This window comes from Neofelis nebulosa, chromosome 12 (genome assembly GCF_028018385.1).
Source record: "Neofelis nebulosa isolate mNeoNeb1 chromosome 12, mNeoNeb1.pri, whole genome shotgun sequence".
Taxonomy (NCBI): domain Eukaryota; kingdom Metazoa; phylum Chordata; class Mammalia; order Carnivora; family Felidae; genus Neofelis; species Neofelis nebulosa.
The window spans coordinates 85,045,317-85,068,311 of NC_080793.1; the positions used below are offsets into that span (position 1 = coordinate 85,045,317).

The 22,995-nt window shown below is 47.9% G+C and overlaps 1 protein-coding gene across 3 annotated transcripts in view; it reads left to right on the forward strand.

Annotated features, from left to right (window-relative positions):
• The window catches only part of KANK1 (KN motif and ankyrin repeat domains 1), a 210,605-nt gene extending 189,777 nt beyond the window's left edge, over positions 1-20,828 (forward strand). For 2 of the 3 annotated variants that reach the window (XM_058695771.1, XM_058695774.1), the window contains 9 exons: positions 6,013-6,210; positions 6,865-6,973; positions 8,154-8,396; positions 9,778-9,865; positions 12,881-13,100; positions 15,719-15,861; positions 16,653-16,853; positions 19,106-19,204; positions 19,795-20,828. In XM_058695771.1, the coding sequence (XP_058551754.1) occupies positions 6,013-6,210; positions 6,865-6,973; positions 8,154-8,396; positions 9,778-9,865; positions 12,881-13,100; positions 15,719-15,861; positions 16,653-16,853; positions 19,106-19,204; positions 19,795-19,857 (1,364 nt within the window). In that variant the 3' untranslated portion in view covers positions 19,858-20,828. The remainder of the gene's footprint in view (positions 1-6,012; positions 6,211-6,864; positions 6,974-8,153; positions 8,397-9,777; positions 9,866-12,880; positions 13,101-15,718; positions 15,862-16,652; positions 16,854-19,105; positions 19,205-19,794) is intronic. The other variant, XM_058695772.1, reaches the window with a different exon arrangement.
• The last annotated feature ends 2,167 nt before the right edge of the window (positions 20,829-22,995 follow it).

Consider the following 22,995-nt stretch of genomic DNA (forward strand, 5'->3'; position numbering starts at 1 on the left):
TGGACTTCTACGATTAATGGTCCAGAACTATTAAGTAAACTCCACTAATTCCTAAGAATTCACATGGTCCAACTTGATGGACTAAATTAACCAGAGGAAAGTCTAAACTCTTGCGTTCAGCAGTCAAGTTTGTTTTTATTAAGTTTAAGCTCTATGCCCAAGGTGGGGCTTGAACTCGTGACCCTGAGATGAGTTGTATGCTGTGTGGATTGAGCCAGCCAGGTGCCCCTCAGCATTCAGGTTTTGTACCCATTAATTTAATTCAGTGGTTCTCAATCCTGGCCGCACATTAGAATCACTTGAGGAGCTTTTAAAAGGTACTAATAAATACTTGGGCCCACCTACAGATAGTTCATTGTGTATTTTTTACTTATTTATTTTTAAATATGTATTTTTGAGACAGTGAGAGAGCATACAAGCAGGGGAGAGGCAGAGAGAGAGAGGGAGACGGAGAATCTGAAGCAGGCTCCAGGGTCCGAGCTGTCAGTGCAGAGCCTGACATGGGGCTTGAACCCATGAACCGTGAGATCATGACCTGAGCCGAAGTCAGACGCTTCACCGACCGAGCCACCCAGGCACCCCTCATTGTATCTGTATTTTTTAAAGCCCCATCCACAACTTTGGTGATTCTGAAGTGTAGCCAGGGTCGAGGCTGTTGACTTTTGTTGTTCTCTGTATTTTGGTTTTCTTGGCTGCATCTCTCCTGCGTTGTACTTGAACACAGCAGTCATTTGTCACACCAGCCTTGTGCTGGTGCGCCTGTCCTTGTGTGTGCCCTCTGACTACCATGGGTCCTTATCAAGTTCGGACAGTTGTTTATGGGTCATTCAAGAGCAGCCAGAGTTTCAGCCCTCTCTGAAAAGCATTTTCTGGCCATAAAAGTGACACATTCCTTCCGGCTTCAGCAAATGAGAACTAGTTTAGCATTTAATGTTGTTCTTTGCCTTGCTGATTAGTCTGAACAGAACCCCCGTGACTTCCCATCAAATGATACAGGCACTTGCTGAAGGCTTTCCTTTCCCCAGCATTGTTCTCAGCCCTGAAGGGGACAGCAGCTAAGAGTATAGCATGGAGCCAGGAGCTGGCGTGCTCGTGGACGAGACACGTGTAAAACAGAGGACGGGCATACTTTGGTCTGGACGGTCGAGCGCTGCAGGACATTGAGGGAGAAAAGAGACCTCTGTGGGATAGCACCAGAGGAAAGAGGCTCTAGAAATAGAATCCTGGCGAGCCTTGAAAGGTGTATGGTTAGGGTTCAGGTGGTGAAGGTCGCTGAAATTCCAGGCCTGTAGAATAGTCTAGTAAAGAAGGGCACAGAGGTGGGAGTGATTACATCACACGAGCACTGTGAACACCTAGAGGGTAGGAATAGTTGAGCAGTAGAACTCCCACAGGCAAGATGAAGCTGCCCGTTCATTACAAAGGACCCTCACATGCCCACCTGAGGGCTTGGCCCTGCACAGGAGAAGTTCTCCGAAGCCCTTGTCTACACATCTGAGCTCTGGTGAGAAGGAGCGATGGTCTCTGGTGGGCGGACTGTCCACAAAGGCCGGCATGGGCAGCGTGGATTTTCTCCATTGTTAGGAATGTCCTGTATCTTCCTGAGGAAAGTGGTTACGCAGGTGTATGCATGTACCGAAACTCGTCAGACTACACGGTGGTGCATTTTCTTCTATTGAAATTATACCTCACGTTACAAATATTTTTTGAAAGATGTGGTTAAAAAGAAGAAATCTATGGATCCAAAAACTTAAAAACCAGAGTAGCCAGTGGAAATTTATGACAAAGATTCGAATTCAAATACCTTACGAAAGTTTTTTGAGAGACCATCAGAGAAATTTGAATACTGAGCAAATATGCAATAATCCTTTAAAAAATTTTTTTTAAATATTTATTTATTTTTGAGAGAGAGAGTGAGAGTGAGGGAGGGGCAGAGAGAGAGGGAGACACAGAATCCGAAGCAGGCTCCAGGCTCTGAGCTGTCAGCACGGAGCCCGACGCGGGGCTCGAACCCATGAACGGTGACATCATGACCTGAGCCGAAGTCCGACACTTAACTGACTGAGCCAGCCAGGTGCCCCTGCAATAAGCTTTCGTTTAAAATTTTTTAGATGTGAAAGTTTTAATGCCATAATTATTTTTAAGAGCCCTTTATTTTAGGAACGTATACTAAAATAGTTATGGACGAGAGTGGTAAGCCCTCTAGTTTTTGCATCCCAGTAATCCTGAGTGTGGGTGGAGGAGTCTAGGTGAGGCCAGGTAGCTCCCACGGTTGTTGAAGCCCTTAATGGGCACGCAAGGATTTGTTCTACTGGCGTCTAATTTTGTATGTGCTTGTGGTTTCAGTAATAACAAAAAATTGTTGGTGTATTTGCATTGTAAAAGTCCTCACTGGTTCTTAAATAGGAGCGTGCTTAGTGAGTGTTTGTCCAGGAAGAGTGTGCTGGCACTCGGGGATTATAACTGCTGAGACGTGGGAGAGGTGACTGCAGTAATTTCGCAGCAGTGATGAGTGGGGTTGGAGAAGGAGGGACCGAGGCAAAGGCCCTGCGTTGTTTACTTCACTTAAAGTAAGTCAGAGGCGCTCTAGACGTTTCCTGTTTGATGTTGGGGGAGCACATTAGGTCAAAAGGGCACTAAGTATGATTTGGAGGGCTGCATTCAGTGTTGCCTGTGTATGCAGGGGAGGAAGGTGGGTTTGTGAAGTCCCCGAGGGAGGCCCCATGCCCGCAGAGCTAGCAGAGGGCACTGGTGCTGTTGATTCACGGACAGAATTAGGAAACGTGGGTTCTGGTCCAGCTCCGAAGTCAACGAATGTCCCTGGCTTTCAGAATTCTTAGCTTGGATGAATGACAGTTAAAATTGAGGTGGTAATGCCCCACTGTGACTATTTTGCCTCCCTCCAATTTTTTTTTATTAGGGGGTCATTGTTTTAAACCAGTACTTTTGAAAGTGGGCCACCTGCATCAGAGTCTCTTGGGACAGCACCGTGGAGATGTCAGAAATGCCCACCACTGGGCCCCATCCCAGTTCTGCAGAATGATGTCACAGCAGCAGGTGCTTGGGAACCTGCACTTTAACAGATATCCCAGATGATTGGTATCAACAGTGGAGTTTGAAGAGAACAGTTGTAGAATCTATCATGGTTCTTTTTTTCCTAATTGACTTAGAATACAATCAGTATTTAAATGTCTTTTCTTCTAAGGATCTAAGGGATTTCAGAGCTTTAAGAGAGAGAAAGTTGTGATCAGATTCTTACCATAGCACATTGTGGGTAGATTTAAGTTTTTTATTTGTATTAGTAAGTTAGGTTTACAATACATAATTTAGGAAATAAACACAATGAAGAAAACATAACAACCTATAATTCTTTGGCCTTGGAAGTGTTAAGCAGGTTTATTCTAGATCCTTCCAGACTTCTTCTAATATGTATACATATAATCATTCACCAAAATAAGTTTATTTTCTCTGAACAATTTAATAACTTATTTTTAAAACTCACTAACACACTGGGGCATCTGGGTGGCTCAGTTGGTTAAACGTTCAACTCTTCAGCCCAGGTCATGATCTCACAGTTTGTGGGCTCAAGCCCCGCATTGGGCTCAGCACTGACAGAGTAAAACCTGCTTGGGATTCTCTGTCTGCTTCTCTCCTTGCCCCTTCCTCACTTGTGCTCTCTCTCAAAATAAAATAAATAAAGTTAAAAAAAAAAAAAAAACTTCGCTAATACGTTATGCTTATCTTTCTGTGCTAATAAATGTCCACCCACGTCAACATTTTTTAAAATTGTTTTAAGTTTACTTGAGGTGGGGGGGGGGGGCAGAGAGAGGAGGGAGAGAGAATCCCAAACAGGCTCCGCACTGTCAGCACAGGGCCCGATGTGGGGCTCGAACCTACAAACCATGAGATCATGACCTGAGCCGAAACCAAGAGTCAGGTGCTCAACCTACTGAGCCGCCCAGGTGCCCCTCGGCACCAACATTTTTAATGGCCGCCTGGAATTCCTTTGCGTCAACATACCACAGCTTATTTCACTGGTTTCTTTCTTTTTTTTTTTTTTTTTAAATTTTTTTTTTTTCAACGTTTTTTATTTATTTTTGGGACAGAGAGAGACAGAGCATGAACGGGGGAGGGGCAGAGAGAGAGGGAGACACAGAATCGGAAACAGGCTCCAGGCTCCGAGCCATCAGCCCAGAGCCTGACGCGGGGCTCGAACTCACGGACCGCGAGATCGTGACCTGGCTGAAGTCGGACGCTTAACCGACTGCGCCACCCAGGCGCCCCTCACTGGTTTCTTTCTTATCGGCATACTGCGGTATCTGCCTCTTCACTGTTTTACTCATGCAGACCATAAACATCCTTCTGTATCTTTTTGTACCTCCTTAGGATAAAATTTCTAGAAACAAATTGCTAGGCAAAGAATTTTCTTACTCTTTTCTTAAAGTGATTTTGAACAGGGACACCTGGGTGGCTCCGTCACTTGAGTGTCCGACTTTAGCTCAGGTCACGATCTCACGGTTCTTGAGTTGGAGCCCCACATCGGGCTTTGTGCTGACAGCTCGTAGCCTGGAGCCTGCTTTGAGTTAGGTCTTTGTGTCTCTCTACTCCTCTGCCCACTCATGCTGTGTGTCTCATAAATAAGTAAGGAAAGAAAGAAAGAAAGAGGAGGGGGGGAGGGAGGGAAGGAAGGAAGGAAGGAAGGAAGGAAGGAAGGGAGGGAGGGAGGGAGGGAGGGAGGGAGGGAGGAAGGAAGGAAGGAAGAAAGAAAGAAAGAAAGAAAGAAAGAAAGAAAGAAAGAAAGAAAGAAAGAAAGAAAGAAAGAAAGAAAGATTGATTTTGAACACAGTTAATAGTCACTCTAAAAAATGGCAAGCACAGGGAAAAGTTAACATCTGCATAGCTTCCAGATGTGTGTATTTATATGTATTTCAATAGAATCACATATGTAGAATTTTATCTGCTTTTCTTATTTAATCATATGTTGTCAACATCTTTGTCAGCCACATTGAAAATACTGTGCTATGCCTGTATACGTTAATTATGTGCAGTCATTTAACCACATCTTCTGCTTTAGTCCATGAACAAATATTAGGCACTCCAAATACACAAAAGCAGTGTAGTAAATGTGAGGAGAGAGAGTTGATTTGAATGGTTTCGTGCCCTCAGAATACTCACAGACTAGAAGGGAGTCTTAGACGGTCCCAGGAATTACCTGGCACCTTGTCTTACTACAGATCCTGTAAGAGAGTCCGAGAGGTAAGAGGCCTGTGCGAGTCACAGAGAAAGGAACGTCATTTTTATTCAGAGAGGTCAGGGAAGGCTCAGGAGAGAGGGTGATGGAGGGCTTGACCCTGTGAGGGGGGAGGAAGGAGCGTTCCAGGTAAGAGAGCATCAGGTACAAAGTGCTGTCAGGAGCATGAGAGACGCCCACTCTCAGCATCCCAGTGACTGGGCTGCAGTCCTCACCTCCACAGGGACCCCGGGCATGGTGGGAAATACAGGTGGAGAGGAAATACGATGTGCCAGCTTGTGGGTGGCCTAGAATATGTGGCTAAACAGGGTGGGCCGCATTTCCTGAGCAGAGGGGAGTGTTTTAGCTTTGCTCAGGTGCGTTTGAGCCGGAATGCCACCGGGACTCCAGGGGCCGGGCTGTTGCTCTGTAGCAGTGCGCGCGAGGCGCGTGGCGGAGCAAGAGGGCGGTCAGGATCCTACGCTGCTGGTTCCACCCAGGCTGGGTGGTAGCAGCCAGGCCAGGAAGAAGGGAGGGAGGTGGAAGGACAGGCCCGGGCGGACCCGGATGTGGTGATAAAGGGAAGGTTGAGGGTGAAGGCGGCCTTGGGGTTTGAGTTTGGGCAGCTTGCACGGTACTGCCATATATGCAGAAAGAAAATGCAGGGAGAAAAGCCCTTGAGAAGATGATGAGTTGCATAAGTCTTCAAAAAAAAAAAAAATTGAACCCACTTCGTTTGGTCCTAACATCACACACTTGCGCACCTGTCTCCTTCCTGACAGGCAGTAGTCTGGAATACCCCTGTAAGTGCGGAGGCCTTCAGTCAGGAGGACCGTTCAACACCCAGACATCCCGGCATGAGCAAGAAGCGGGGACCACGGACGGGAGACCCCTCGGTGGCCAGGACGCCTTCCCCTCTCAGGAAAGCGCGCTGTCTCCCGTGAACCTGACAGACGACCAGATAGCCGCTGGCCTCTATGGTAATTCCCCTCACTTGGTCCCTCTCAGCCGCAGGCTTTTGGGACCCGCATTGCCTGCATTCCAGTCTGATGTCAGTGTGCCTTCTAGATTGACCTGGAATAACCACTGACCTAAGAACCGAACTTTAGGAAGGTAGGCCTAGAATATCTTCTACGAAGATTCACCAAAGAAAGAGGTGTGCTATCCCCAAAGAAAACTCATCTAATTTTGTGACTTATGAAATATTTTAAACACCATTTCATTCTTCCACAGTCTGGCAGGCAGCAACTTTTCCCAGATCTTCTCAGCTGAAGGAAAAGAATAATAACAATCCCTATTTTAGTGCCTAAGTGATTTTTGAGGCCCACATGAGATACAGCGTCACTTTATACAGTGAAACCTGATACAAATGCTAGTTGTCATTGCTTTTGTTATGTCTGGAGGTACTAATGGGTTTTTTTTTTTCCATTTAAAAAACTTGAAATTATTTTCTTTGCATGCATACATTTTTTCCATTGGATTCTGTGCAAGTTTCTCATATGTACATGCCAAGATCTAGATTGACATAAATGTGGTGAAAAACCAAACATACGTGAGGAGAGATTCCTCGTTCACTTAACTTGTGTGCATATGAGTTATGTTAATTTCGATCACCTCGATTCCTTTTTTCACAGTATGTACCAACAGTGAAAGCACGCTGAAGTCGATCATGAAGAAGAAGGATGGCAACAGAGATTCAAATGGAGCAAAGAAGAATCTGCAGTTTGTTGGCATTAACGGAGGGTAAGGAAGATGGCGGTCCGAGCGTCTCTCCATGGTCTGTCTGTCTACTTTGCCTCCTGCCTCCTCGAGTCCCATTCAAAGGTGGCTAGTCTGGGCTGCTGCCACATTTTGGTGATGGAAGATCCCCTCAGAAAGGTGCAGTTGGGCTTCTGTCCTCTCCTCTTCTCGCTCTCTTTAAGGATATGCCACTCACTCTTGAAAGGACACCTGACGGAGCTGAGCTCTTGACATCTTCTCACCTCTGATCTGAAACCGGTAGTCTTCAACAAAAGCAGCAGGCAGCAGGTGTCCCGCGGTGTTGGCCAACTTGTGCTTACCTGTATGAGACTCAGAAACACACAGAAAGAGGCGAGAGAGCATCACTCCACGGGCCGGTGATGGCCGTCCACTCGTTGAGAATGGGCTGTTCGCTCTCCGTGCACACAAACAAAATTGTAGGGCCTTTCACTTGATGAGTAATCCAGCCGTGCGTCACTTCTTGACTCTCTAAATAGAGTGTTTATTAGCGGTTTATTCTTTTGTTTCTCATTGAGCCAGATAAGTAGTGAAGCCAATTTGTCTTCCTACAGTTGAATCAGAGCCGCTAACCTATGAATCCATATATGGCCTCGACAAGAAAGCAGTAGTGCAGTTATTGGAGGTAATATTTGTAGCAAAGTATACCGTAGAGATTTAACTTAATGAGGCCTGTTTTCTGAATCTTTGAAGTCGTATTGGGTGATGTGGCCCAGGAGGTCTTGGAGGACAAACGGACCAGAGAAACCATGGGTTACTTACATAATTGGTTCACCGTAACACTGGTACAGTTAATGAAGCAAAACAGGAAGAATGTAAGGGAGAAGAAAAGGCATAGAAAAAAATGAACCACTGCAGACCTTAACTTCTTTCATGAAGTTAAGTTTCCTTTGATTTCTACTAAGCCAGAGGTGCTGTATTTATACGCATTTTTTCCTACAAGTGTATAATGATACCGATTGGGAACCCAAGTTATCCCTTTTAAGTCAGAACCCATTCAAAACCACCAGATTTTTAAATAGAACTTACTTTGAACTTCTAAATGCAGGGTCTAAAACCACTGGTGAAATGTCCGGAGTCAGTTAGCTTTCCCTGCATAAAAACTTCGGTCACGGGGTCTTTCCGGGCACGCCTTGCATCTCCTGAACTCCCAATTGCCACCTAGGTATGAAACAACTTCAAGTGATGATTCCAGCTCAGATGAAAGCTCTTCCTCCGAGTCAGATGACGAGTGTGACGTCATTGAGTATCCTCCTGAGGAAGAGGAGGAGGAAGAGGAGGACGAAGACACTCGGGGAATGGCGGAAGGGCACCACGCAGTTAATATGGAAGGTTTCAAGTCCGCCAGGGTGGAAGATGAAATGCAGGTTCCAGAATGTGAACCTGAGAAGGTGGAAATCAGAGAGAGGTGTGGTACACTCCCCTCCCCTCCCTAACCTTTCCCACGTTCAATGTGCTTGGGCAAAAGAGTTGTCCAGTTAGATTTTGCAATTGTAACTATTGGTTTGGTCTTTCTGACCCCCCAAAGGAAAGCTAAACTTCATCCTCAAAGGTACGACCATCGCGTCTGCTGCTCATAAATATAGGTGGAGGGGGATAAGTTCCAGGTCTCTCAGAGGAGCGGCAAAGGGAAGGGCTCCTCAGCCTGTCACCTTTGTTTCCTTTAAACCTATTCACAATCTAATTTTATATGTGGACCCACTGTCCACAGAACTATTAAGTGCCACTGAGGTTTCCATCGTTTGGACAACCCACCTTATATTTAAAGGCATATTAGAATTTTGTGTGGCCAGCACATTTCTTTCAAGGTTTCAGATTATATCATTAGCCATTTTTCTGGATACTGGTGTCAGTATTGTTATGGTAACATCTCTGTGCATAAAAGGAACAGTGTTTTAGCTTCAGGGACCACATTCACCGTAAAGATGATGTAATCAGTCACATGTCTATATTTTGTTGCTCAGTGAGCGATAAGGAACACCACAAGAATGGGTTTGGGAATATCCTGAACAGCAGCTAAAATATCAAATGAATACTCTGATTGAAACGTATCTAACAATGTAGCAGATTTTACAGACTGTTAGCAAATAGAGAATCAATGCTTATAAAACAGGAGAGACTAGAACAGATGGAAATTTCAGGATGGTTTTTCCACTGTGTGAAGTATAAATAGAACATTTCACTAAACTTCTATTTAATTGTGCAAATGGAAGTTTAACTACATGAATACAAGGTAAGTGTTTCCAGTTTATATTTCCAAGTATTTTCACGTGGCTCAGGATCTTCACATCTAGATTTTTTTTAACAGCTTTATTGAGATATAATTTGTGTACCATGTGTCATGCAATTTTTAAGTTGATATTTTCAGGAGGGTTCCACACTTGCAGAGTTCACAGGTGTGGTTTACTGGTCAGCATAACGGATATGTGGTAACACAGACTGCGTCAACCCCTTACGATTGAAAATACTTTTGAGAACTTAGAACAGAAGGAGGGAAAAATCTCCAGATGTTAGTCCACACTATCATAAAGGCCAAACAGGTGAAGCCAAAAGCTACCCGTATGGCCAGAGCTGAGCTCTGGCTGGACACACTGGCTCTGTGCAGTGGCTTCGATGCTTGGATGCCTGGGGACGCCTGTGTGACCTCCAGGCAAGCACCTTATACCACCACGACCTGCTCCAGGTCAACTTGGGGCCTCTTGTGTTTTAAAGGACTGTAGAGTTGGAAATAAAAATGCCGTTCCTTTTGTGGCCAAACATAAGCTCTCTTTTGTCTTGTCCCCTTTTAGGTATGAATTAAGTGAAAAGATGTTATCTGCATGCAACTTACTGAAAAATAACATAAATGACCCCAAAGCTTTGACCAGCAAGGACATGGTGAGTCTTCCCTACAGACACTGTCCCCAGTCCGTACAAAGGACCCGAGTGGACCCCATTGTGAGGGTGTCTCTTGCCTGCCCTGAGCTGTTGTCACTCGTGTGCCTTTCCCTGAACTATTTCTCACTCGTGTATGCCGAGTGGGCCTCACACCCATGGAACGGAAGGCGAACTGCAGTCAGGCGTCAGCTTTCTACAGGTTCTGCTTCTGCTCACAGAACCTTGTCATCCAGGGAGAAGAGTCACCAGAATTTTTTTTTTTTTTTTTTTCAAGTTGGCGTGTGTTTTTCAAAGCAACCTCTCTGGGCCGAGGTCAGCATTCCTTTCAATTATGAAACTGTGTATTAAGTTCTGATGCGGAATGCAGGCAGCCACTATTTTTAAACTTAGGAGTGGCTGTACTTGTCATTGTCGCACACTTTGAGAGACTTGGAAACACGCGGCAGAGAAGCTGGGGGTCACTTTGGGCACACGAATGGCCCAGCGAAGGACAGGTGAGCGTTTCCATGGTGATGGTGCCTCTGATACCATGGCCGAGCTCGTCGCTCCCTCGTGTGCTGATGACGTTTGGAGGTGCAACTCCTCTCGCAGTCAGACTGGCCCTCTGACGGACACTTCTCGCAGCACAGTGAGAAAAATGTAAATTCTCAGTTACGTTAGATCCAGTTTGCATTTGAATATTTGCATCTTGTTAATGTGAAGTTTTATGCTACATCTGTCAGCAGCCAGTGAGAAAGTTGATTTCTAAGTTTCAGAGGATTATAAAGTTATGAAACCAAAATGTTAGAACAAGAAGGGACTTCAGGGGCTGCCTAATCCTGGAAAGGCGCAGTTTTCATCATGTACAACACACACAATCTGAAGAAGAGCTGGTGACAGCCATCACAGGCATGAGAGGTCCCTGGGCGTGCACACCTGTGAGGCCACTGTATTCTGGTCTATCCTGTCTTAACTGAGGCCCTAAAGATTATGAGATTTGTCTAGAGCTAGTTAACTAGCTACTAGTTAGTACTGGGGCTAGATTTTACCTGTCTCAAGTCCTGGTCCGTGTTTTATTTCTCCTCTCTGAATCCTTTTTGTTAAATTATGTTTTCTTCACCCATTTGTTTACATTGCTATAGAAACTTAAATTTATCAGAGCCAGCTGTGTCTTGACATTGAATTAGTGTGCTGAGGAAGGAGCATGGCGGTGATGTTTACAGAAGGAAATACTAAATAAAACCCCTGACCTAGAGGGATCACAGAACCACATGTTGAACTCCATCAGCATAAACTAAATCCCTGTCTGTGCTTCAGTCACAAATAGCAAAACCAGGAAACATCACTGCAGTGTTCATATTTCCCACAAGGTTTAACCTAAACTTAAAAACTGGTGCCTCTGAACCCTAGGTCTTATAGCCATAATAGACTTTTTCTTCTACCATTCCCAAAATATTGGTGCTGTGGCCCCAGGTTGCCAAGCATGTTGTCACATGTCACATGTCACTCTGTGCTCAGTACCTTTTTGCTTAAGTTGAACCCACTTGGTGAAAAAGTGTTTAAAGCATTGTTCTGTGAAAAGTGGGAGACACCTGAGTGATGACATTGCCGGGGCCAGGTAACCATCACAGGACAGCACGTACGTATCCGTAACAGACTTCGTCACCCAGACGACACAGTTCCCTTCCCTCTGCGTGATGATGGACTCCAGAGAAATGGAAATCTGAATATGTAAAAGAGTGAGCAGAAGAAAACATGTGATAACATTTTTTTTCCAACCCAGGACCCTTTTTACCAGGTGGCCCAAAGTATGACCGAATGGGCTAAAACTGAATAATCGGTAGCAGGATGATAAAGATACGGAAGCTGTACAATTCCAGCTCCAGCCTCTGTAGAAAGGGGACTTCCTGGGTTCTGGTGCTTTTGACAGAGGCGGTCCATCTTTCTCTGATATATTTTGAAGTCTTTAAAGAGTGAGCAACAAGGGGCACCTGGCTGATTCAGTCAGTACAGCACGTGACTTTTGATCTTGGGATCGTGAGATCACGAGGCCCAAGCCCAAGCCCCGCATTGGGCACAGAACTCACTTAAAAAAAAAAAAAAAAAAAACAAGCAAAGCACAAATGAATGGATGGTACACTCATGTAAAAGAGGGCTCATGGAAGAAGTGTTATAGCTCTTCCCATCACCAGCAGTGGCTACCCACAGTCTTCACTGAACTTCATACGGTCTGGGATTGACTTGATTGCCCAGGAAACAAACGCCATGTTCATGTGTCCACAGCCCAAGGGAGGGCGCATGGGGCGCGTGATCAGATGCAGAGGATCCTGAATGAGAAATGTCATTTGTTTGGGACCTGCTTTTTAAGCCCTTTCCGTGGTTGAATGTTTGTATCTGGGATTGGAGTGACAATGAACTGACTACACGCTTACAGTCTCCCAGCCCAGTGCTGTGGGGATGTTGAAGGAGTTGAGGTTGGTCTGTATAAGAAGAAAGCAGCATCATCAAGTGTGGGTGAGGTCACTTCTTCTGTCCTGACTACTCTGAAAATCAGGTGCAGGGCCAGCACAATTACGTAATATTAATAGTTCGGTAATCACTGGAGCCAGGCCTGAGCGTTTTCATGTGTATTGCCTCGTTTGTCCTCCTGGCGAGTGCTGTGGGGCAAAGGTATTCTTACCATCCCCGTTTTGCAGATGTGTAAACTTAGGCACAGAATGAGTGTCTTTCCCAGGATTGTACGGCCCACAAGTAGCAGAGCCAGATTTTGAACCTTGCTGGTGGAGCTCCTGAGTATTGCTGTCCGACCTCTTCTTTAGAAGTTAGAACGTGTCTGTCGTTGAAAAGCAGGAGGGACGCTCCAGTTTGGAGTTTGAGGCTTCTCTTAGGGCTCTGCATTTCATTAGTCATTCTTTGAAAGCAAATTCTAACTGCACGCACCCTGACTATAAAAGGCCTCATTTCTTGGGCTTGCAGCTGGGTCTCAGAAAGGTCTATAAATAGAAGAACTAATGCCCCTTGCTGGTGTCTTGGCAGCGGTCCTGTCTGAACACCCTGCAGCACGAGTGGTTCCGCGTATCCAGTCAGAAGTCGGCCTGCCCGGCCATGGTGGGGGACTACATAGCTGCTTTTGAGGCCGTCTCCCCGGACGTCCTGCGCCACATCATCAACATGGCGGATGGCAACGGCAACACGGCCCTCCATTACAGCGTGTCACATTCCAATTTCGAGATCGTGAAGCTGCTCTTGGACGCCGGTGCGTTGGCCGTCCTGGTCTCTTCCCCTCAGCACTTGGGGTGTGACTCATCTCAAAGAGGCTGGTTGAGCCACACCTCAGTTCTGTGACCACCCTAACACCCTTTCCATTGCTCTTCCGCATGATGTGGCCAAGAATGTCATCCTTGAGTCACTGAGGGGAGGCGTGAAATGGAAACAAAGCAGGGTGGCACGGATTCCAGGTCTGTTTGGAGGGGAGGTTTTAAGGATAGTCTTGCTGCAGTTCCACTGCGTTCAGGCGAGGTATATCCCTGGAGGTGAACATGACTCAGGGTCCCTCCTGAGCTGAGTCATGCAGGCTGGGCGGGTGCGCTCTCAGGAGACAGATTACTGCTCGTAGGGCCAGAGTCACAGCTTTGGTGTCCCCAGGCTGCTCTTCCTGTCCTGGCTCCCCGACTCCATCCAACTGCCTCACAGATATGTACAGTTAGCCGAGATGGGGACCATGCAAAGCCACTATACCAGATTATAGTAGAATCATCACCAATTTTATTCCCACCAAAATATACCTTGTTATTGACAACTCAGCATAGAGTGAAGAAATTGTTATTCTTCTCTCTGAGCCATAGTAATGAGCACAGTGACAAATCTTGTTTATAACTGGAATATCCCATCCCAGAATATAGCCTCTGACGTGTATTAAACATGAAGCGAGGGTGTGCTAGATAGAAGGGGTCCCCTTGGAAAATTGGGAGCTTCCAACTTTTTGTTCAAATAGAGCAGCCAGTGGTTCACCTAGTCCCCAAGTGACTCTGATTTATTTTTGAAATACATATTTTTACTTCTAGTATGTGACTGATACAGAACTTATAGTACTTTGGTCTAATTAGTGAGAACAGTGTGAACATTTGATTTAGAATATGCAATAAAATTGTCCAGTTTTCATGTACTGTTTCTTGATTCAACTCTCCAATTTCTTCTACTCTGTTTTGGGGAAATTGAATTAATGCAGAGAAGTAACTGGGCAGATTTATCGTCTTTTCTAAGTTTGCTTATTCCCAGCATATGGGGCTATGTGAGGCTAAAACCGCTTCCATCTAATGAGAAGGAATTCCAAGCCTCCTTCCCAGAGGATAAACAGAGCTGCTGGTACTGTCAGGCCACATTGTTTTCTCAACAGAAAAGTGGTTAATATCCAGAAAAGCTAAACAGATTTCAGATTTTTTGCTCTTGAAAGCAACAGTTTAATCTACCCTTGGAAAATTTGTGTGGATGAGATATTTTGGTAAATCAAATGATTTCAACTCCATTGTTGGATGGCTTTGGTTAGTCACCCTTCTGGGTTTACTTAGCTTTGTACTGGTCACCATTATAGGCTGTGATTGGGGCTCCATACGGTGTGTTGGTGAACGTGGGTGACTGGCAACCATCTGTGAGGGAGTGAACATCACAGATGAGGAGCCTCTGAGAGCATGTTTGCCCACGTGCTTCTCCATCACCCAGCATTTTCTTTTCTTTTTCCCTTTTTACATAAAAAAACATGCCCTTGTGTAAATACCATCATGTTCCTGGTATGCAGTTATTTTAGAACTCAAGGGACGTTTTGTGGTAGTACCTTCTCTTTTCACCCCTTAACGATGAAACATCCTGAACATTTTGACTATATTTGGTCACATGTGAAAGCTGCTTTCCTGCATTCTCCATTCCTTTCATTTTATTAGAAAGTGCTAAAGGAATTTACTAAGGGTAATTGAGCCCCCAAAGCCTCCTTAAGAATTACAGGAATGGCTGGGGCGCCTGGGTGGCTCAGTCGGTTAAGCGTCCGACTTCGGCTCAGGTCATGATCTCGTGGTCCGTGAGTTCGAGCCCTGCATCGGGCTCTGTGTTGACAGCTCAGAGCCTGGAGCCTGCTTCAGATTCTGTGTCTCCCTCTCTCTCTCACCCTCCCCTGTTCATGCTCTGTCTCTCTCTGTCTCAAAAATAAATAAACATTAAAAAATATGTATAAAAAAAAAAAGAATTACAGGAATGGAAAAGGTCGGGTTTATTGTGTCTGTCAGTCCTCACGGTTTCTTAACTGCATTTGCTCTCAGACCAAGTTCCTAGAACAGCTTGATAGGTGTCGTGGGGTTGGAGTCCGGCTTCCAAGGGCCCCAAGCAAGTCAGGGTAGCAAAATCAGGGTGTCAGAACAGGTACTGATGGCTGAGCAGGTAACACCACGGTGTTCTCTGCATAAGCCTTTACAAGTCCCTCCTAAGTATTTGTAGCTTTCACTGCCTTCTTCATTGCAAAACAGGGGTCCCCTTAACATAGATTAATATCCACATCCCAACATCTTTGTTGACCCTTCAAAGCAACCATTTCCTAGACCAAGCCCCCTGACTTCGGAGCTTCTGAAGGTCAGCCACTAGTTGGGAACAAGAGGTGCCGTGGAAGCTTACTGTCACTTCTGCTGCTTCTGGCCTCACACAGTACCAAAGAGACCTTTTTTCTTGGTTTGACATGAAAACGTATTTTGCGTTTCCGTCTGAGTCACTCTGGGACTTGGAGCACCTGAGGCCATTTCACTGGCCTCCTCCAAACCCCGTTCCTTCAGGTGCTGGGGAGAAGGGACGCTGTTGGAAGGCTTCTCCCTAAAGGGACACTTGTCTTTGCAGACGTGTGTAACGTGGACCACCAGAACAAGGCGGGATACACCCCCATCATGCTGGCAGCCCTTGCCGCGGTGGAAGCAGAGAAGGACATGCGTGTCGTGGAAGAGCTCTTCGGCTGCGGGGACGTCAATGCCAAAGCCAGCCAGGTGAGCGCGCTGCGTCCCGGGCCCGCGCTTGCGCAGCTCTGACCCACACCTTCCACCGCTGAGCATGCGCTTCCGCAGCTCTAGACCCGCGCGGGCCCGGGGCCCTGCTTCCCAACACTGAGCATGCGCCCCAGACCGTGCCGCGCTTCCGCTGCTGAGCATGCGCTTCCGCAGCTCTGACCTGTGCGGCCCAGGGCCGTGCTTCCCGTCGCTGAACATGCGCTTTGGGGCCCGGCCTCGTGTCCGCGCGGCTGCGTGGCGGTCCATAGCGACTGGGCAGAGCTGTGAGGTACTGGCTTCAGCTTCACCTTGCAGGCTCCCCACTCCCCGGCCTTGGCGCTGCCTCTGTTGGGAGCAGTGTGCATGTAAACCGTAGGTCAGCCTGCATCTGGGGGCCCGGGAGTCTCCACCGACTGCTCAGCGACAGTTGCTTCCCAACTGTCTCCATATCGTAAGCAGAGCGTGCGTGGTGCAGATGTGTTCACAGTTGGACTTTGAAGCACCTTTGAACTTGCCAGCTTCTTGCTGTAACCCGATAGATCCTGCCAGCGACAGGCGAAAACTGACCCATTACTTGACGTTGCTTAGCTCGGAGTGAGAAACTCTTTCTCCCTCCGTGCCTGCCACCGCACAGCCCCACGTTAATCCCACATGTGCTTCGTTCCCTGTGTCGTCATGCCATCCCCCCACCTCCCGCCCCAGTCTGGCACCACTCCCACCCCCCCCCCCCCCCCCCCCCCCCTAGTCTGCCAGCATGTGCCGCTGAAGCGCCCCGCCGTGCCTCCCCACAGGCGGGACAGACAGCCCTCATGCTGGCCGTCAGTCACGGGCGGATCGACATGGTGAAGGGCCTGCTGGCCTGCGGGGCCGACGTCAACATCCAGGACGACGAGGGCTCCACCGCCCTCATGTGTGCCAGTGAGCACGGGCACGTGGAGATCGTCAAGCTGCTGCTGGCCCAGCCGGGCTGCAATGGCCACCTGGAAGACAACGTAAGTGGCTCCCACGGGCCCTGCAGGGGCCACGGGGAAGGGAAAGAGCACATCCTCCCTCCCTGATGCTCTGTGGGGATTTCTGTTGTGGTCCGGGCCACCTCCTTTCCCTGTCTGGCTTGGCACCGTTTACCGTGTGCAAACTGACACTTGATTCAACTAGAGCGGAAGGCAGGAAGGTCAGCGGGCCTCGGCCCCCTCATTCGTTACAGGAGGAGGGGTGACGGGCATGGGTGAGAACCAGCTTGCCGAAGGGCCATAAACAGATTTACAACACAGAATAGAGCCAGCGTGGGCAACTTGCAGGCCCACGAAGAAGAGAGGACCAGGTCCCCAGTCCTGGAAATCTGGACTGCGAGTTGTTCCGGGCTGGGTTATTGCATGCCTTGATCCACTTGTTAGCACACTGAAACGCTTTCCCACCCGTGAAATGAAGGCAAGCCTGCCCTTCCCTGGGGCCCGTCAGAGTGGCTGATTCATGCAGCTCCTCAGCCACAGGCCCTCCAGACCATCCCGGCTCCCTTGAGCACATCTCCCCCACTCCTGCTCTGCTTTTCCATCTTCCGCATCCGATCCGTTCTCCCGGTTCCTGAGCTGTCCCTGTTCGAGATAACCCCTGGCCCGGGACACGTCATAAGGAAAGTTGCAGCTTCTGGATGTCTCCGGATCAAAGGGGAGGAGTACCAACAGGTGAAGGCACAGGAACTAATATTTGGGTGGTGACATGGTTCCAAGTGCAAAGGTCACAGAGGTCAGGCTGGATTGGTTCTATTTTGGAAAGTTTGTCTCTGTGGAGCACAGGTTTGGACCAGAGCTTCCTTCAGCTCAAAACACTAAAACATTAGAAGGAAAATATCCTTTTTTACACTTAATGTCGGGTCCCTGTGGGCCCAAGCCAGCAGGAAGAGCAAACCCGTGCAGGTATTTACTGGTACCAAGGGCTGACGGGCTTCCGCAGATGCACGCACTTCCCTGGGAGTGAACGCCTTCCGCTGGAGCAGGGAGACAGCTTCCACCTCCCCTTTCCTCAAGAGCAGTTTGTGTTTCATGTGTCTTGTTTTTCGTTTGCTTATACTTTACTCTTCGCTTAGCAAAGAACAGCCTGTAAATGTGGTAAGAAGAGGCCAGAGAACCGCAGTGGCTTCCGGAAATGCTGGCCACCTCAGCTAATTGTCTGCTTCCTTATGCTTAACGGAAGACGAGGGCATGCAGCTGGCCTCCCCTGGACAAGTCGCTCCGAGTATTCTGGGTGGGAGGGAAGGACCGTAGATGCCAGCCACATGGGAATTGTTTCCTGCTGCTAGGGACCATAAGGGAATCCTTATTCCAAGACCAGACGGAAAATAATTTGTGCTGGGGTTTTGTTGTTTGTTTTTTGTTTGTTTTTGCTTTATTCCTCCTTTACATCCTCTAAATCCCTGCAATTTAATGGGAACCAAACATTTAACTGGAAACTTTTTAACTTTTCCATATTTAGTGTTTCTCCCCATACTTTTCTTTTAAATTCTTTTTAATGTTTGTTTTTGAGAGACACAGAGTGCAAGTGGGCGGGGGGCAGAGGGATAGGGAGGCATAGAATCCAAGGCAGGCTCCAGACTCTGAGCCTGGCTCTGAGCCCAGAGCCAGATGCGGGCATCGAACTCAGGAACCGGGAGACTGTGACCTGAGCGGAAGTCGGAAGCTTAGCCAACTGAGCCCCCCCCCCCCAACACCCCACCCACATGTTTTCATAAGATGTATTTCTGCAAGGCAGCAGGATTCACAGCATTCGATTGGGGGTGATCAGGGCTGGAGGAGGGACTCCTTCCCGAAGAGGAAAGCTAAAAGATCTTTGACAAATTGCAGGGTGTCAGAACACACTGTGGTATTGCCTGCTCCCTTGGAAATATAAGGAAAAAGGAAACTATGTTTCCACCCACATCTTCCCCTAGAGCCCCCAGCTGGTAGGAAGAATAGTTGAGAAATTTCTTTGCAGGCAGCCTGCATTTGTTGAGCACGTACTATGCACACATCTACACTCTAACCACCGTGAGCCAGAGGGGATGAGGTGATTCTTCTCCAACTGGGACTTCCCCATTGTGGACGCTGTGCCCCATTCGTCCTTAGGGCTTAGCACACAGAGGTCCGGAAAAGTCTCCTGAAGAACTGAACAAATTTTGGGAACTTTATCAGTTCTTGGAAAGTATTTGTTTTGCTCCCATTTGGCTGTCTGTAAGTGTGAGAAACCCAGCCTGGCTTGTTCTTTCCTTAAGGATGGCAGCACGGCACTCTCGATAGCCCTGGAGGCGGGACACAAGGACATCGCCGTTCTCCTGTACGCCCATGTCAACTTCGCGAAGGCCCAGTCTCCGGTCAGTGTTGTGCATTTGACATTTGTGAACAGGCCGAAATCCAGCAGGCTGGCCGGCCCACCTCTTTGGGAGCTGGCAGGCAGTGGGGGTTTTCTGAGGATTCTGAAAATGGGAGTTTTAGTCTGGAACTTGAGAGTTCATGATTTTTGCCCCGCCCACAAGGCCAGGAGTGCTGATGGTTAGCAGCACAGAGGCTGGGCACCTGCTTGTCCTTGAGAAGCAAACATTCGCTTATGCCCTCCTCACGTGAAGGGTTTATTTCTGGACAGAATTATCCAAGTGGCACATCGTGTGCCCGTGAGTACATATTGCTACGTTCCTGGCATTTTTCCTAAAGCAGACAGTAAGCAGCAACCTCTGTTCCCAGAGCCCACTCTTAGCGGGACAGCGACTTCCCAGGACAGCCGGACAGCTGCTCAGAGCAGCTCCTGCTGATGGGTCTGTGTCCCCTGTCCCAGCTGCCCTCACGCTGGCTCACAGGTGGTTGTCAGCTGTGGCGGGCACAGCCCCTGTTATAGAGGACACATCTGCTTGAGGTCACTCATTAACTGTCCCCCCCCCCCCTTTTTTTTTCCTTTCCTGGTCTCTAGGGCACCCCCAGGCTTGGAAGGAAGACATCTCCTGGCCCCACCCACCGGAGTTCATTTGACTGATTATATGCAAATAGCCGTCCATTTACATGCCACCACTAAGCTGCTAATTGTTCCTCTTGGGGTGACAGATACTGAATGTATGCGTACTGTGCCTGAGCTCACCAGCAAACAGAACGGGTAAGCCAGGGCGGAAGCCTGGAGCTGCACGGTGGGGGCGGAGCCAGCAGGGGTGTGCCGCCCGGCACACCCCGCCTCCCACCTGGCCGCCTTCACTGTGCGCGGGGCGCACCCACCCCCGTCTCTGTTGCTGTCGAGTCTCTGCTCCGTTATGTACAGTCGTAGGATACGGTGACCTGACCTGAGCGGGCAGCCCCTACTCCCTTCTCTCCCGCCCTCGCCACTGGCGAGAAGCGTCAGGTTCTCACTGGCTTGGCGTTCTTAGCAATTGTCGGCAAGTATTTATATTTACCCCTTGTGGAGCCATTGGAAAGCTCTGAAAATCCCGTTCCGGGAGGGTTTTGTTGATTTTCCTTTTGTCTTCACTGTTGGAAAGTGAGGGAGTGGAGATGACCAATCGTCAGCACCTTGGGCCTGGCCTGGTAGATTCATGGTTTAAAAATAGAAGACAGAACTCTCGGAAAGTACAAAACTTAATGAAAAGAAAGCTTTTCGGTTGGGTTTATCTGGGTGGGTGTTATTATATGACTTTTTATATATAAAAAGGCATCTATATAAAATTGACACAGTATTTTCACCTTTTATATTCCGTCGTCATTGAGACATGAAGAAGTACGTGTAACATTACCATGTTTTTAATTAATAATTGCACGAATCTGTACCTAATGACAAGGGTTGAATCACGTTAGAGGAATTGGCTATATATTTGCCTCTAGAGAAACATAGTGTAGTTCTCCACGTATTTATGGATTCCTTTCCACCATGTCACATTTACTTTGGTCTTAAATGTATTTAAATGTTTGAAGTGCCTTAGACTCTTGCCATATTTTCAAAATAAAATTTCATTAAGTGCTCTTGCTTGTCCCGGCTTCATCTCTGACAGCTGTCTGCCCGATCCTATTGACTTACAGCAGTGGCAGCAAAAGCTGACGGATTGTGCCAGCAGGGACTGCTGGCCTGCTGGTCTTGCACTTGGACGAGACGAGACACCTTCTGAGAGCACTGCGTTTGCATGGCTCTGCCCGTTACTCAGGTTGCACGTCGGGAGTCGGAAATTTAAGGCCTTATTAGGCACACAGCTCATCAGACAGGTAACTTCCGAGCGGAGGCGACGAGTTAGCTCTTGTCAGGCCTCTGGTCCTGGTTTCGGGTACAGCTGCTGGGTGACTGCACCTGCCTTGCAGCCTTTTCTACAAAGTGAAGGGGATCCAGTCTATCTCGTTTCAATGAAGAAGCGTGGCCGCCAAAATGCAAATGAGGTGCTTGGGCCCGGTTGCCAGTGGTGAATTTTAACCCAGGCCATTTATGAGAGTCAGGTGTACCGGAGAATCATCACGGGTTCTTGCACGTTTCTTTCCCTTCTTCCTCTTTCCTTCTTCTCCTCTGCTCATTCATTGCTGGGCTTCAGAAAGAGACCAGAGAACAGATGTTCCCAGCAGGTGTGCACCACGATGCCTTTCCTAGAAAGCCTGTTGTTTCACAGGCTTAGAGGTGTGGTTGTTTAGAGAACAACTCAGAGGAGCTCTGAAAAGTAGCACTGGGAATTGAGGCCAACTTGGGGCCGTATGTGATGGCCCCCAAGTCCCATGCCGGGACATCTAGGGCAGAAGGACCATCCTCTTCCATGAACCGTGAAAGTGAAGTCACAGCTGCCTGGGGACGCGAACATCTTTGTCCATCCCGGGGTAGCTCAGGGATTGGCACTAAATTTCAGTTCGCATAGTTATTCAAGCTCCTTCAGACCTGAAAGAGCACAATAAATTAAAGCAGAAGGTTGTGTGTGTGAAGAAAAGTGGCACTGTGAGTTCGGTACCCTTTAATGGCATGGCGTGCCTTTTGAGCAGGGAGGGCTGCATCTCTGCTGGTTTGTGGTCCTGGGAGTTTTGTTCTGTTTGACAAGAGAAGTCATTAATAATGTCAGTGCATGAGAAAACAAATTCCTACGTCTGTGCTTCATTGCAGATTTCTTATGCTAAATTTTGCAAAAGAAAATGAGTGAGTGTTTTATCATGGAGTGTGGTCTTAACTCAATACAGAATCTAGCTGCTGGGAGCTCTGCTTTGTGCCTTGTTTGCTCTGCTAACACTGGGCACTTACAAGGCTTTTTATCTTGGGATCTTGGCACATTATATAAACCATCCTGATTGTCCCCCATTGGTGTAGCTGCAGTTTCTTGAGCCACAAGGCTATAAAGGAATGTGTGACAGGACACTGGGGCAGGTTCCCCCACGTGAGGCTGGCCTAGGGCTGGAGACTCCCGATCTTGTTTTCTGGCAGATGTGACGAGAAGCCTAAACCTGTAAGTGACAGCCTCTGTTTTCTTACCCTGGAAAATTAGAAGCTGAAGACACCCCTAGACAAAAGGGTAGAGCAGTGGGAACTTTGAGACTTTAACATTAAGAAACAAAGGGACGCCTGGGTGGCTCAGTCAGTTGAGCGTCTGACTGTGGCTAAGGTCATGATGTCAGGGTTTGTGGGTTCAAGCCCCCAGTCGGGCTCTGTGCTGACAGCTCAGATCCTGGAGCCTGATTCTGACAGATTCTGTGTCTCCCTCTCTCTCTGCCCCTCCCCCACTCACACACATGCTTACTCTTTCTCTCAAAAATAAATTTAAAACATTAAAAAAAAAACACAACAAAAACGTGAAATACAACTTGTCCTGCTCCACCGTGGCTTAATGGACTAAACCCTGTGTGGGGGTGGGGAGGGCTGGGGGAGCCTTGCTGCTGGAGAAAGTTACCAGGAGTATGCGTTCTAGACCAGGGCTCCCCCCCCCCCCCCCCGCCATAAGTGGAGTGCTGGGCTCTGGGGCTCTGGCTTGTAACTTGCCAGTCCTGTGGCGGGAAGATTCGCGGGTGTGCAGGTGTGTGGTAACCCTCGCAGATGGGATCAGGTCCTAATGAGTAATTTTTTGCCTGTTTGGGGGGAACTTCCGCGTCCACGGCACGCGTCAGAAATGGTTGCAGGACCTGGGGAAAATGCCCATTCTGAGCTTCACCCGAAGCAGCAGCAGCCCAGGTG